The sequence below is a fragment of the Alligator mississippiensis genome, chromosome 13 (genome assembly GCF_030867095.1).
Source record: "Alligator mississippiensis isolate rAllMis1 chromosome 13, rAllMis1, whole genome shotgun sequence".
In the NCBI taxonomy this organism is placed as follows: Eukaryota; Metazoa; Chordata; order Crocodylia; family Alligatoridae; genus Alligator; species Alligator mississippiensis.
In genome coordinates, this window is record NC_081836.1 from 52,854,204 (window position 1) to 52,868,349 (window position 14,146).

General features: G+C 58.8%; 1 protein-coding gene across 3 annotated transcripts in view; it reads right to left on the reverse strand.

Annotated features, from left to right (window-relative positions):
* Nucleotides 1–1,048: 1,048 nt before the first annotated feature.
* Nucleotides 1,049–14,146, reverse strand: part of RADIL (Rap associating with DIL domain) — a 73,074-nt gene continuing 59,976 nt past the window's right edge. For all 3 annotated transcript variants that reach the window (XM_019494804.2, XM_019494803.2, XM_059716320.1), the window contains 8 exons: nt 13,714–13,951; nt 11,116–11,288; nt 10,641–10,791; nt 9,076–9,266; nt 6,481–6,901; nt 4,763–4,902; nt 2,834–2,973; nt 1,049–1,668 (listed from right to left, as the gene is read on the reverse strand). In XM_019494804.2, coding sequence (XP_019350349.1) covers nt 1,560–1,668; nt 2,834–2,973; nt 4,763–4,902; nt 6,481–6,901; nt 9,076–9,266; nt 10,641–10,791; nt 11,116–11,288; nt 13,714–13,951 — 1,563 coding nt within the window. In that variant the 3' untranslated portion in view covers nt 1,049–1,559. The remainder of the gene's footprint in view (nt 1,669–2,833; nt 2,974–4,762; nt 4,903–6,480; nt 6,902–9,075; nt 9,267–10,640; nt 10,792–11,115; nt 11,289–13,713; nt 13,952–14,146) is intronic.

Consider the following 14,146-nt stretch of genomic DNA (forward strand, 5'->3'; position numbering starts at 1 on the left):
CAACTGAAGCTGCGAGTGATTATCCGACCAAGGGAATGTGTGTCTGGGAGCCAGGTGCTGTCTAATGTCCTCCACTATCTCTGCGTGTCAGCAGCAGGCCCATCTCTGGGTACATGGCTGAGGGGGCCAGTCCCTGCTGTGGCCCAGGGCACAGGAGAGGGTCAGGATGGTGGACGAGCGCCAAGGAGCTTCCTGAGCTACAGCAGTGGTGACGCTCCACACCATCTCGCAGCAGGTGCCTGCAGGCTGCTGTCATAGCTGCTGGGACCAGGATGACTTGGCTCCGTGGGCTGGGCACTAGAAGCTGACCCAACCTACAGACACATGCACTGATGAGCAAAGTGCGTAGGGAGAGGCCTGGGTGCAGCCTTCAGGCTCAGAACCAAATCTGTGGGGCCTGGGGACACTTGTACTGGCCAACGATCCCCCAGCAGAGCCCCGCGGCTCATGTGACGCTGCCCTCGAGCCTGTGCAGCAAACACCATGGCCAGGCACCTCCACTGAGCAGGTGCTGTGCTGCAGCCTGGTCCAGAGCCCCATGATTGCCCAAGCCAAAACTCGATGAGAGCGGCCTGTGGGGCTGAGGAGGTTCAGTCCCAGGTCTGGGTGGGCAGCATGGGGCTGCTGCCATCTCTGCAGTGCTGAGCAAGGGCTGCTCAGGACTTGCAGGAGCTCCTGGTGCCCTCTGCCCCAGCCCCGTCTCCTCCCAGGGGTACAACCAGCATGGGGAGGCTGTGGCTTGGCAGCAGCAAGACAAGACAACAGGGCCTGCTGCTGACTCTAGGTGAGGAATGAAGTGAAGGTGACCCCATCCCCAGTGCCTGCTCTGCGACTGGCAGGCCTGAGGCATGGCATTCCCAGAGCCATGATGTGGGAGCCAGAGCTGCAGTCGGGTCTTCTCCCTTGGAGCTCCTGGCCCCAGAGCCCTGTATGCTCATGCACCCTGCCTCTTGGCGACCAAGGGCTGCTGCCATTTCATAGTCTGACTCCCCCAGAGGCCACGGGCATTTGGTGCTGCAGTTAAGAAACACCCCCAGGCAGCTTGACCTTCAGTGACATTGCTTTTTAATTCCTGGCTGCTGGCCACCCCCTGCAGGGTGACTCCCGGGCAGGGCGGTCCAGGACCTGCTACCCCTAGCCAGCCTGCCAGAGCAGTGCTAGACAGAGGCAGACTGGAGACAAAGAAAAGAGCCCAAACCACTCGCTCTGCCCAAAGGAGAAGAACCAGCCTCCCTGTAGCTAAGAGTCCTTTGAGGACAGACAGGGATCAGCCCTCAGCAGAGCAGAGCCTGGGGGCCAGCAGAGCCAGGCTGGGCCTGTCCATGATGGAGGAAGAGTTGGCCATGCAAAGAGCTGAGCTGCAGCAGCGGGAGATGAGGCGCATTCACACCCTCCAGGCCAGGCTCTGGGATGGGCCCTGGGAGCCTGCACCCGTCTCTCCCCGATCCTGCAGCCTGGCGGGAGCAGGACAAGCACCTGCTTCTTGCTTGCTTCTCCAGCTGCACGCTCTGCTGGGCACCCAGGCAGCCATGTCAGCTGCGGGCCCCAGCACAAAGGAATTAGGAGGATGGAGACAAGCTGGAGCTGATCTTTTTGGCGATATCCATGTCTGACTTGGCAACGAGGAACCGCAGCTTCTTCCCTCCCGACCGGATGAGATCGACCGCGCTGGAGAAGCCAGATAAGAGGGAGAGGGTAAGTCCTGTGTAACCAGCTGCTGGCACATCCCAGCTGAAGCTGCTATTCATTGTCCTAGCTAGGCTCACGGGCCCTGTCCAGCCCATGCCACCCTCTGGGCCCTGGCCGCCTGCAGACCAGAGCCAGCAGGTGCTGGGCGCTCTGCAGGAGACCAGGTCCCCACAGTTGTGCTCGGCAGAGCTGCAGATTGGCTGCTTTGATTTCTGCTCCCTGGCAGAGGCCTGTGCAGCTCCTGCTCAGCCCTGCCCCTTTGCACCCTTACTACCCCGCTCCCCTCACACATGCAGCAGTCAGCAGGACCTTTGTGCTATAGTGAGGTCTCTGGGAGCCTTATGAGAGCAGCGTCACAGCTGACACGCAGCTGCTTCCCCTCTCAGCCCTTGTTGGCAGCCCCTTGCGTACTCAGCAGTACCTTGTCCCTTATGGGTACCCAGGAGAGGTGGGTTCCTGCCAGGAGAAGCAAACGGGCATGTTCAGAGGCTGTTTTTGCTCTGAAGTGCAATGAATTGAATGGGCCCTTTGTCACTGCTGACTGCAATGAAACATCCTCCATGCAGCCATAAATAGCTGAGGCTGGGTCGAGTGATGGCCATGCTGCTCTGTTCAGTACAATACACTGCCCTCCATGCAAACCCAGCACCGCTCCCTGCCTCCTAAGGGTTAGACCAGGCACAGGTCGCTGTGATCCTGCCACTCTCAGAGTTCATGGCCTGCTCTGCTCAGAAGATGGGGGGGTTATCCTGGAAGAGTCCCTTGTAGCAGCTGCGGTGTTGGGATGGGGTAAATGCTGCTCAAGGAGGTGAACTCCAGGACACAGGTCTGGAGATCAGTGATCTCTCGCCAAACAGGCTTCTCGCCTCCGTTGGGACCTGAAACGCCAGACTCCCTTGTTCTCTCATAAATGCATCACTCTGGTGTAACCCACAGACACCACTCTCCTACCTGTGTGGTTCTTCTCCTGCATTTCCCTTTGGTACAACCCATCCCAGGTTGTTCACACACCATACAGCGTCCTGCCTCTAACTACCATCCATAGTAGCAAGACCTCGGAGCCATTCGGAGATGCCCTAAGAAGGCCTTTCTCCAGCAGGGCCCCTGCCTCCCCGTGTCCGTGGCTGGAGTCCCTCCTCCCTACCTCTGGTAGTCGGCGCCAATCAGACTGGTCCCGTTGACAGCAAGGATGCGGTCACCAATGGAGAGCCTGCCATCTGAGGCCGCAGGGCTGTCCTGGATGAGGGTCCTGATGTACATCCCAGGGGAGTTCAATGATGTGTGCTGTCAACAAGAAGCCATGGTCAGCATGAGGCAGGAATGAGACGCGGGCTGGGCTCGAGGTGACCAACACAAACCTGACCCGTCAGCACAGCCATTGCGACAGGGGTCTTGCCACCAACTCGTGTCAGACCAGGAGCCCTTGTGCCACGGAGCCAGTGGTGGCCGCCAGTGTCACGGCTGCTCAAAGCAGCCATGAGGCGTGAGATGACGTGTCCAACAGTGGCTCAGTGACTGACTCAGGAGCTGAAATCCCAGTTCCAGAGGGTTTCAGTCCTATGGACTTCCAAGATGGATGCTGGCTGTTGGGAATGGGACCCCGAGTGACTTGGAAAATGCCCAATGCCTGAGGCTGCAGCACCTCAGCCCTGGCCGACCTCCTGATCCTGGCAAGGTTAACCCCCTGGCAGCAAGGGTGAAAGGAGAGTAAAAGAAGGAAGAGCCTAACAACCCAGGGACTAATGCGGTAAAAGCAAAGCCAGCTCTGTGAATGTGTCCAGGTACCCACTTCCGACTGGAGATTGCCTCTGACATGAACAGGTAGGGAGAGTTAGCTGTGTTAGGCAGAAAACAGGGTAAATTTGCACTTTACAGACTAAATCAGAGCCGCATAAGCTTTCATGAGCGACGGGCTTGCTTCATCTGGTGCTGCAAAGGCATGCTCTGACACAAACCCACACCAGAGCTTGAACACAGGCCTCCAGAGCAGCAGTGAGAGACCTGAACTGCTCAGATACCGAGGCCCTTAGAGATGGTAAAGATGAGCTGGCAGCATCTGGACAGTGACCTCCCTCTGCCTCCGCGTCCCCAGTTTCGGGGGACGTGCCAAGCAACTGCCTCCATTCTTGTGGCGGTGCGCAGAGGAACTCCACAAGCAGTTGCACAGCCCCTTGCACGCATGTGCGAGGAGGGAAAGCTGCGGCTGGAAATCTAGGATCTGTTGCCGCCTGTGAAAGCCTGGGGGCTCTGCAAGCGATCTGCAGCCATCGGCTGCTGGCAGTACAGCAAACCCCCTGCAGCCCTGGCAGTGTGCGCAGCCCCATCACGGAGACTGGTGGTCAGTCATTTATCATTTGTATTAATTATGGGGGAAGAACAAGCACTGAACCACGCTGCCCGCTGTCACCCTGGATGTATGTGGAACATGACTGGGGCTTGGCCAAAGCTGGATTTCCTCCTGACTAATGCGCTGCTGAGAAAGGTGTTCGTCCCCCACACCTTCTGCTTCACTAAACTCAACTGCAGCCTGGGACAAGGCAGAAGGCCTGAGATGCGGGAAGAGCAACTACTGTAAGTGCCTTTTCTAGGTGTACTAAGCTCTGGCTTCCTGTGCTGTGGCTGGATGTGTGCAGCAATGAGGTCTTGGAGCATGTCCTTCATGAGGCTGCACTGGCCCAGATTTCTTTGAAGCTGTCTTGAAAGGCCTGGGAGCAACCCTGCTAGTGTCCTGCCTTCTTCCACAGCCAACTGTGACCACTGCCTTGGGCTCATCTAATCCCAGTTAGAGTCCCAGCCCTAGGGTCGACTTACAGCTAGAACGGAGCGAGCAGGCCTCAGAAACCTGATTCTTTTCAGGACACATCAACTGGCCTAAGTACCTGTGGTGCTGACTTAACTCCTAGGATTGATCCCAGCTCTGCTGAATTTCATAGGCAGGGAAACCTGGGCCACCGGGAATGCACCTGATAAGCTTGCCATTCACCTTGGCAACAGACGTTCCCTGCAGCAAAAACACCCACCGCCAGATATCCTGGAGGCCTTGGGCCCATGTCTGAAGGCAGGGGGTACTCACCAAGCCATCGATCAGGCCCATCCCCAGCCCAATGGGCCCTTTTTCCAGTTCCACCACAAAGACGTAGCAGAAATCATCCGTGGCCGAGCTGCGACTGGAAGACGCCGGTGTGGGATAGTCGTAGGGCGCTGGGGAACTGCCTGGGGGGCAGAGAGAGAGGGTGTCTTAGGAAAGAACAGGGTCTCTTCTGTACCCACCCTCTCCGGAGCCACGTGCAGCCGCCCCAGCAAGTTTGCTACTGTGCTGTCAAGGCTGAAACAAGCAGCAGAGCCCAGTGCTCCCCACCTACAACGCCGGGTGCTTCAGTTCACCATTTGGTCTCACCGCCAGGCAAGGGAGCTTTACCAGGCAAGGAACGGCAGAGCTGATGACTGCCACGGCTGGATACTGGGGATGGCAGCCAATGCCTCCCTCCGTGGGACTCAGTCTAGAGAGGAGTGAGGGCAAGGACCAGCATCGCTTGGCCCTTCAGCTACTGGGAAGTGGCTGAGCCTGTGACGCGCAGGCTGGCTGGCAGAAGCCCTCAGGGCCTCCTTCCCCTGACAGGAGCCTCATCTGGCTTAAAGAGCCCTGGAGAATTATTGCCCACCCCTGAGTGAGGTTTTAGCCTTGGCTAATGCAAACGTACTGCACTGAAATGGGCTCAAATCCCTATCCGGACAGATACCCTGAGAGCTCTGCATGGCACTCAGCCACAGGGACGACCCCTTAGAAGTCTGGCCCTGACCAGTCCTGATGCTCAATGGGCACCTGTTTCTCAGAGACACCAGCCAGGGCATTGCTAGAATAAGCAATGGTAGGGCAGGCAAAGCCTGTTTCCACTCGCCGGGCCCCCTCCCCTCTCTCTAGGATGCCAGTGGGAGTTTAGCAGCACTGGAGACTGCTGGCTGAGGCTCTGTCTTGGTTCACGTTGCCAGGGAAGCCTCAGGCTGGCCAGGACTCGGCTGTAAGGGCATGCCCAGCCAGGGAAGAAAGTCTGGCTACACCTCCAGCTGCCTTTATAAAACACTCTTGCAGAGGTGCAGTCTCACATGGCCCTGTCAGCCCCCATGGTGCAGTGACCGGGGTCTGTCCAGCCCCGCGTGGCACGATGGCCATCACGCTGGCACGTGGGCTGTTTGCTGGTCTTGCTGTGCCCCCTGGCTCACAGCTGGCATGGGAGGGATTGGATAGCAAAGGGAATACCCAGGCGCAATCCCCGGGCTGCCGGCTAAGAGAAACACAGCTGCCTGCGAGGTGGGGCATGTGCGTTTCAGCCCTTCTCCTGATGCCTTGTCCGACTGCCCCTGAGCAGCACTTCCAACCCAGCTGCTGCTCCTTTCGGGGGATGCCATGGACTCTAATGGCCCAGCTCAAGGCTTGAACCTCACACTGGATGCAGAGTTATGACGGCGCCCAGACCAGAGAGGAAAGGCAAGGGGGTCCCTGCTGCCTACCTCACACCCTATGGCTCAGCCTGCTGCAGCTCCCGGCCTCCCCCAGCCCAGTGCCAGCATCTCAGTGCACCCAGCCAGGCAGGGGCACAGTGCTGATGGCCATGGTAGTTTGTGGCCAGGCTACAAAGTGGGGAGGCCAGCCGTGCTGGCTGAGCTGGGCCAGCTGTGTCGGGACGAGCCTATCCAACCCCTTGGGAGGCCGTTCCTAGGGGAGTGACGTGACCGAGCCGTGGCCCCAGAGGAGGGCTCTGCAGAGATGCCTCGCCATGGGGGTGCCCTTACCTTCAGGGGTCGTGGCTTTGGTGCCACTGAGGCCATTGCGCCGTGGCACCTGCACGGCATTGCCACAGCCGGGGCCCTGAAGGAACTCTGGGCTTCCTCCGTCGAAGTTGAGCGGGGTGTTGGGTGGCGTCAGCAGGCAGGAGGGGTCCAGCGGCAGCAGGCTGGCCTTGGGGAGGCTTTTTCCTAGGGTGCTCTGCAGCTGCAGCTGCCTGAGCTTCTCCTGGAGCTGCCCCTCGCTGGCACGGCACTCCCGGGCGGGCCGGCTTGTGTCCGAGGCGAGCGGAGGGTTCCCATCCAGCTCCGCGGCCCCGCAGGTGCCCGGGGGCCCGTACTCAGCCTGCCCGGAGGAACTCCCTGGGGCCGATCTGGTGCTCACGCTCTCGGCCACCTCGGGCACTGCTTGGGCAGTAGACGCGTCTTTCTTTAAAGGGAGCAAAGTGGCATGCGTTAGCCGGACCCCGCTTCCCCGCAAGGCTGCCTAGCACTGTGATATTTTCCCCCCTGGAAGCAGGGGGGTCCCCAGCCTCAGCTCACTCCCCATGGCAGGTAGTTGCCGTGGTGTTGTGGCCCTTGCCTAAAGGGTGTGAGTGCCTTACACCACATGCTGGTGCAGGAGTAAGCAGGCATTGTCCCCCCCACCCCAGCTCCAGTGCTTGGGAGAGGAGAAATGACTTGTCCGGGGCCCTGGCAGGAGTCAGTGTCAGGGAGGTCACGGACCACCAGCGCCTACCACCTGCCCATCACCGGTGAGCCAAACCCTTCCTGGGCAATGTGCTGTTGCACAAGGCGTGTGCCCCCTCACTCCTTCCCCAGCCTCCTCCACATGTTCAGGAAGCTGCAGCTCTGCCCTGGGAGCCTTCTCCACACAGCTCAGTCCCAGAGCACATGTGCGCCGGAGACCATTTGTCAGGGCTGAGCTCCATGCGTGGGGGATGCGCTAGGATGCCCATCGCTCTACCGGGCATGTACAGGTATCATGTGCCCAGGCAGATGTGCCTGAGGCCAGGGGCAACAGGGTTATGTAAGACATTTGGGCAGCAGCACGGTGCTGGGAAGCATGAGGGGACCTCCCCCTCCTCGCTCCAGCTCCTAAAATTGGTGTGGCAACCAAGAAAGGAGGGGAAAGACTGTGGCAGCAGAGGCCTTCAGGCAGTGTCTGGGGGCACAGAGTGCATGCGGGTGAGCCAGGATCCTCCGGCCACTCCTGAGACAGGCTGAATCCAATAGTGTCGGTGCAGAGCCAGTGCTGCTCCCAGAGCCTGTCCTGGCAGATGCTGGGTGGGATGAGGCGGAGGGCCAGGGTCACTAATGCTTAGCCCGGACATCACATTTCATCACCCCAGCATGTCCCTAATTCACTGCAAGGGCTGCAGATGTCTGTGCATCATGGTGAGGTTGGACCCAGGGGCCCTGGCCCCTTTCAGGAGATCACGGCCACTCCCTGCAGCCCCTGCTACCCCAGCCTGCAGCCACCGCGTGAGGGGAGATGAGTGGGGACAAGGTGAAGGAAGAGAGCCATGGGCAAGGGGAATGTGGCATCGTCAGCTGGCAGCTCCCCTACCTCCTCCCCCTACTCAGCCTCCTACAGGCAAAGACGCAGGGCTCCCAGGCTGGGGCCAATTGCACAACCTAATGGGGTGCCCAGCTCCAGCCTCTGCTGCCCCTGCCTCCCCCCGTGAAGCCATGGCAGCCCCAGCAACTGTTCAGCCTCACACCAGCAAGGACCCAGCTCCCAGGGCTGTGGCTCCATCCAGTCTGGTCAGCAAGGAGCTTGCAGAGCCTAGGACTGAGAGTGAGCCCAGCCCAGCTGCCAGTAACAGTAGCTTCCTGCTGGCTCGTGTAGGACTAGAGAGCGAGAGATGCCCTCCCTGGTCCGAGCCAGGCACCCATTCACCAATGAACCTGAGCCCCCCACTTACACCCCCCCAAACACACACTCCCTGCAGCAGGTGGGTGCAATGGTGACTGATGGGGCACCTCTAGGATCAAACCCACTGCCAGGACCGGACCAGTGCTCCTGCCACTGGCAGAAGCTGCTGGAGTGGACAAGGCTGGGGGATGCCTGCCGCACTCTGGGGGCAATCGAAGCAGCCCCAGCACGTCAGGGCCCGAAGGGCAGGAGGGGGACAGAAGGGGGAGTCACCCGTCTCTGCGGGCTGTGCCCCCCACACTGCACTGCAATGGGCTTCCCCCCGCGGCTGCACCGCACGACACCCCTGGCGCCCAGCCACCCACTAGCTTTTCAATCATGAGACCTGCGCGGCTTGCCACAAAATGCCTCAGCTCAATGGATGAGATTAGTGGGTCCCAGGGAGCCACAGAGGACATGGCAATGTCAGCAGCACAGAGAGGCAGCTAGGGCACAGTCTTGGCTCACTGCAGCAAGGCGGAAAGGGGCTGGAAAATGGAAAGCATGCAGTAATCAGTAACGCCTGGCTAATGGGATTGAAGTGTGCGGGCTGGCGCAGTGTTTCCTAGCGGTTAGAGCAGGGGCGCGGGGAGGGTGAAACGGCAGAGATGTGTGCAGGGCTGGGGAGAGATGCAGCCTTGCTGAGCTCTGGTAGGCACGCTGCTGCCTCCGCACATCAGGGCTACCTTTGGGGGCTCCGGCTCCAGGCTGTCACCAGCGTGGGGGCTCTTACTCCGCAGACTCCACAGGAAATGGCGGATGTAGAGGAGGTGCCGATAAACATTGTCGTCCAGCGTCTCCACCTCCAGATCTACCTGGAAGCCCCCGCTCGGCAGGATGATGGGTGGGTGGTTATCGAAGGACTCCAGGACTTCATCTACAAGACAGAGCAGGAGGCTGGGGCCTGAGCAGAGCCTCAGCTCTAAACCTCCCACTGCAGAGTGACCCAGGGCCCCCCCCCCCGGGGTCATTTCAGCCAGACCCTCCATTACTGGACTGTAGATATCACTGGTTGTCACACAGGAGCAGACTTACCAGACCCACCCTTTAGCCCCCGGAAGAAGCTGCTCTGGTGACTGCTGTGCGTGTCAACCCCTGACACTATTCTCAGGGCAGGTGTTACTTTCCAGCTGGCTGTTCAGGAGCAGACACTGCTGCTCCATGGATTTGCAGCGCAGCAGGGGCCGTTCTGCACTGCCCAGCCAGCCGCTAAGAAAATGCAACCCACAGGATTTGTCTTTGAGCAACTGCAGCCTCGCTCGCCTGCTCCTCCTGCCCCTGCAGCCCCTGCCCCACCGCTCCCCCCAGTTCTTCCACCCCTGGGAGCCCTTAGGAGGCCACTTAGTCCACTGCTAGCCCTGCTGACTAAGCAGAGAGTGTTGTCCATAGCACACCTTCCGGGACTAAGGACTGCCAGAAGAACAGAAGAGCCTCCATCACCTCTGGTCCACCCAGCCATTCTCCACACCAGACCAGACCGGTGAGGCTGTTACCCCTTTAGCTTGGTGCCACTCACAGCCTGACACACGACAAGCAGGGTTTGCTTGCAGGAACCATTTCCCCAAAGGCAGAGCAGAGATTTCATTAACTAAGGATTAGCCAAGATTTCCCAGAGAGCCCCTGGCTGTCGGGGACAAAAGCTACTTACAGCATCTAAACAAGCCCTCCGTGGATTTGCTTGGGCACCTAAACCGTTGCAGTGCTTGGAAATCATCACTACAGCACTCTCCCTACAGTGACGCAAGCTTTAAATAGCAGGGATATTTTTAACAGCTTCCTGTGCAAGCTGCCCTGTCTGGCCCTGATGTGTAGTACTAGCTTCCCAGGTTCTCGTGGCATCCCTGGCTCTCGTGTTGAATGTTATTACTCGTGTGGTAGGTGCTTGATTTGCGCAATTTGTGCGAGGCTTCAGGGCAGATGTAGCACCAGCGAGGAAGGAAGACTCACCGAGCAAATTCACTTACAAGAGCCTTGAGCGACTGGTCTGGGTTTGCTTTGCCCCACAATCCTCAACCCCCTGCAGCTCAAGCCCAGTGAAACTACTTGCGAAGCCTGAGACCCTCCCCGGGAGGCTGAGCCAAACCAGTCTGCCCTGGCAGGTTTGGGGGGGACTTTGTGCTTCCCTTTGGAGAGGACATGGGGTTGCTTGTTGGATGTGGACCTGCGGGCAGGCTCCGCTGCTCCTCAGCAGCGAAAGGGTTTCAGGGCCCAGGTGATACAGGAACACAGGCTGCACTGGACCTGCTCTTACCTGTCCTGGAGGCCAAAGCGCTGTCCTCCTCGCCAGGCTGCCAGGCTGCGCCGCCGCCCACCTCAGACACGGCCTGGTACTGCGTCAGGACTCGATGGAGCTGTGCGGGGCTCAGGGCTGGGAACTCCACTCTCAGCGAGGGCCAGGGCATCTGGGCAAAGAGACCAAGAGCTGGGGCGGAGGCCTCGAGGCCTTAGCCACAGGGCAGGAGGGTCTCCTAGGCTGAGCTTGTGCCGCGGAAGCGGACTGGTCCGAGGCCAGAGCGGGGTCAGGGTTTTGGTGACCTGTGGTGCTTCTACAGGAAGAAAGGGCAAGCTAAACAGATCACTATGGAGCTGGGCTCTCGGGCAAGTCGGGGACAACACGAGATGGGAAGTTCCAGTAATTGGCTGCCCGCCCCGAACGAGTTGCACGAGGCTGGTGTGAGCTGGGATGTGACACGCGAGTGCAGCTCCGGCACTCCCCCCTTCCTCACCTGCACCAGCTGAGAGCTCGGCAGGGCCAGGAGGTCGGCCAGGCTGGAGAGCTTGCTGAAGAACTGCTCGGCCAGCTGCTCGAAGCCCAGGCCACGCACCCAATCCAGGAGCAGCCGCAAGCACGCGCGGATCTTCACCCCTTTCGACCAGTGGAAGCAGCCCAAGGAGGGACCTGCGGGCGAGCAGGAGGCAGGGAAAATGAGGTGCTAGGCTTCAACCTGGCTTGGAACAGGCTCCTTGCATCAGGCAAGGCAACATGCAGAGCACTACAGGGGCCAGCCGACAAATACCATCTCTGTGGTACCTGGGGCAGGTGCACCAGGTAGGCAAGAGGCCATCATGGCCAAAGCTTGCTTTCTCCAGGCCTGCAGCAGGGATCCCTGCAGGGGATGTCAGCGAGCCCTGGAACCGAGCAGCCCCTTCCAGCCCTGTCCTCATCCTGCTAGTGCCAGCTTCCTGCCGGTCAGATAGCCGCTGTTGGGCAAACCCCTAGCTAATCCCAGCTCCTAGGACTGACAGAATAAGGGTGGTGCCTGTCCCTGGGCTGTCATGGACATAATGCTGGTCTCCGGAGCCTGTAAGTCATGGAGTTCAGCTGCTACTATTTTAGGTGTATCCATCCTGGAGGGCCCTTTTCCCACGAGGTACAGAGAACAGAGGAGCTGGGGCACGGCACAAAGTGTGGCACCACGATGCCCGGCTGTCCCAGGCTCTGATCAGCTCTCACATACAGAAAACAGCCTCCGAAAATGAATGCCTTCCTCAACAGGCAGCGAGCCAGGCGCCCTGCTGCGGGCCCAAAGGCACAGGGGAGGGCAGGGAGCTGGCCTTTGGCTGCAAGAAAGAGCCACAGCACCGAGCTGCTCTCCAGCAGGCCAGGATGGAGCCAGTGCCCACTCACAGGAGGAGGGCATGAGCTGGAGTGACTGGGCTCTGGCCCCAACCCACACCCTGATCCTCTCCTCTGACTCAGCCCCAGTGCTAGCTCTCACCCTTGCAGGCTGGGAGGCACACCAGCCCACCATGGGCACACCAGAGCCCAGCGCTGCTGCGGGTGTTAGGTGATCCCGTACTGCCAGGCCTGACCCAGAGTCATCTAGCCATAGGCTTCAATAGGAGGAGGTATCCTGAGGGTCCCCCATCATAGATCAGAGCCCCACTGCATGGCCTGTGTTGGATCACAGGCCATGAGCCAACACCAGCTGGACATGGAGGCATCTGAAAGCCTGCAAGAAACACAGCTCAAGTGAAACAGCCACTGCTCAATGGTCCTGAAAACTGGATAAATCACTGGAGGCTGAGGTGCTCTCTGTGGGGCGTGAGCGTGCGCTCTGCTGCATGGGGACGGGAATCCTGGCATGCTGGAGGCCAGGCAAGACCCATCCTGAAACTACCCATTGAAAAGCCCAAAGAAGTTCCCAACTTAGAGGTCACCTTGACCCCAGCTCAACATCCCTCCCTGTCCCCGGAGCTCTTGACTGTCAGCAGGAAAACCCGGTGTCTCCCTCCCCTGCTCGTTGCTGCCCAGTGGACCATCAACCATGGTCGCTCCTCATGCAGCTCTGTGCAGGGAGCAGAGCCCGGCAAGACAAAGGCTGCAGCGGTGACAAGGATGAATGGGAAAAGCAGGTTAATTCGTTAGGCATCCTCCTGCTATTAATGCATTTGGCACTAGCGATAACACACCTGGCACTAATGAGCTTGTGCAGATAGTTTGACAGGAAGCCTGTGACAATTAGGATGGATTCACGAGCCAATTTTCTCCGCCATTATAAAGCACGCGGCCATTTTTTTCTTATTCAGGATGCTCCAGGGAACAAAGTCTCCTACCCTGTGGTCTCTTACCTGTGCTTGTTAAGAGAAGGGCAGGCCTTTCTCCAGTCTCAGGGTGAGAGCGCACAGGGGGAGTCCCTTAACTGAGGGGAGAGCTACTGGAGTCTGAGCACATCACCATGAGAAATGGGATTACCGCAGCCATCCATGCCATTAGTAAGGGGCTAAGGGAGTGTCCTCAGTGAAGGCAGCAGGCGTGAGCAAGCTAGCAAATGGGAAGGGAGAGTCAAGCCAAGGAAGAGAGACCAAACTGAGCCAAGTCTGCCAACATCACACACAGATTGTGATCTCTGGAGTCAGTGGGAGCCCAAGGAAGTAGAGTTAGGAAGACCCCAGGGGCTGGGCCCTTGCTTGGCTTATCATAATCAAACTTTCACCCATGCTCCAGCCCCTCTTCCTAGCAGCCTGGCAGGGTCTCCTTCCCCAACACGCTCTTCTAGTCTTGGCACATGGACCCTAGCAGAGCTCAGAGATATCGAGGCACCACATGCTCTGCTGACACCAGCTAAATGAAGGACTTGGGAGCTTTGAATGGGTCTTAAGGCAACCTGAACCCCTGAAGAAAGCACATCCCACCCTCCACGTGGCTGATCCTCTGCTGCACTGCTGAGCCCAATAGCTCTGGTCTTTATTTAATGAACAGACATGAAGACCTCTTCAAAGCACACAGCCACACCTGTTCCTCCCACATGTCTCCTCCTTGGGCAGAGGCTAGTGTAGACGCTGCGAACATCTGTAACCGCCCCAGCCCGAGAGGGCCTCACCTTTGTCCACCAGGTGGTTGAAGAGCAGCGTGTTGGAGAAGAAGAAGAGGTAGGCAAACATCTGAGAAGCGATCTCGGGGTGCACCTCGTACTGGTGAAGCAGGTCTAGCGTCTCCTGGTAAATCAACGCGACTCTGCGGATCTCCTCAGGCAGCTGAGGCAATGCCTGCCAGCCTTCCCGGCCCTCGTTCTGGAAGGGGTTACACTCCAGAAGGCCGGGGAGAGAGACGTACAAAGACTGGATGGGGAGGAAATGAGAAATACACAGGCCTGTGATTCAAAAAGCTGGAGATTCAATGTGGGAGGCCCTTCTGCATTGGCAAGAGGGCCAAGACATGACCTACCAGGTCTTCAAACCACCCTCTTTGGTGATCCCATAACACATGGTTAAACTCTGCGGCTCTCCAACAAGGATGGGTATTTCCTGTTCCCT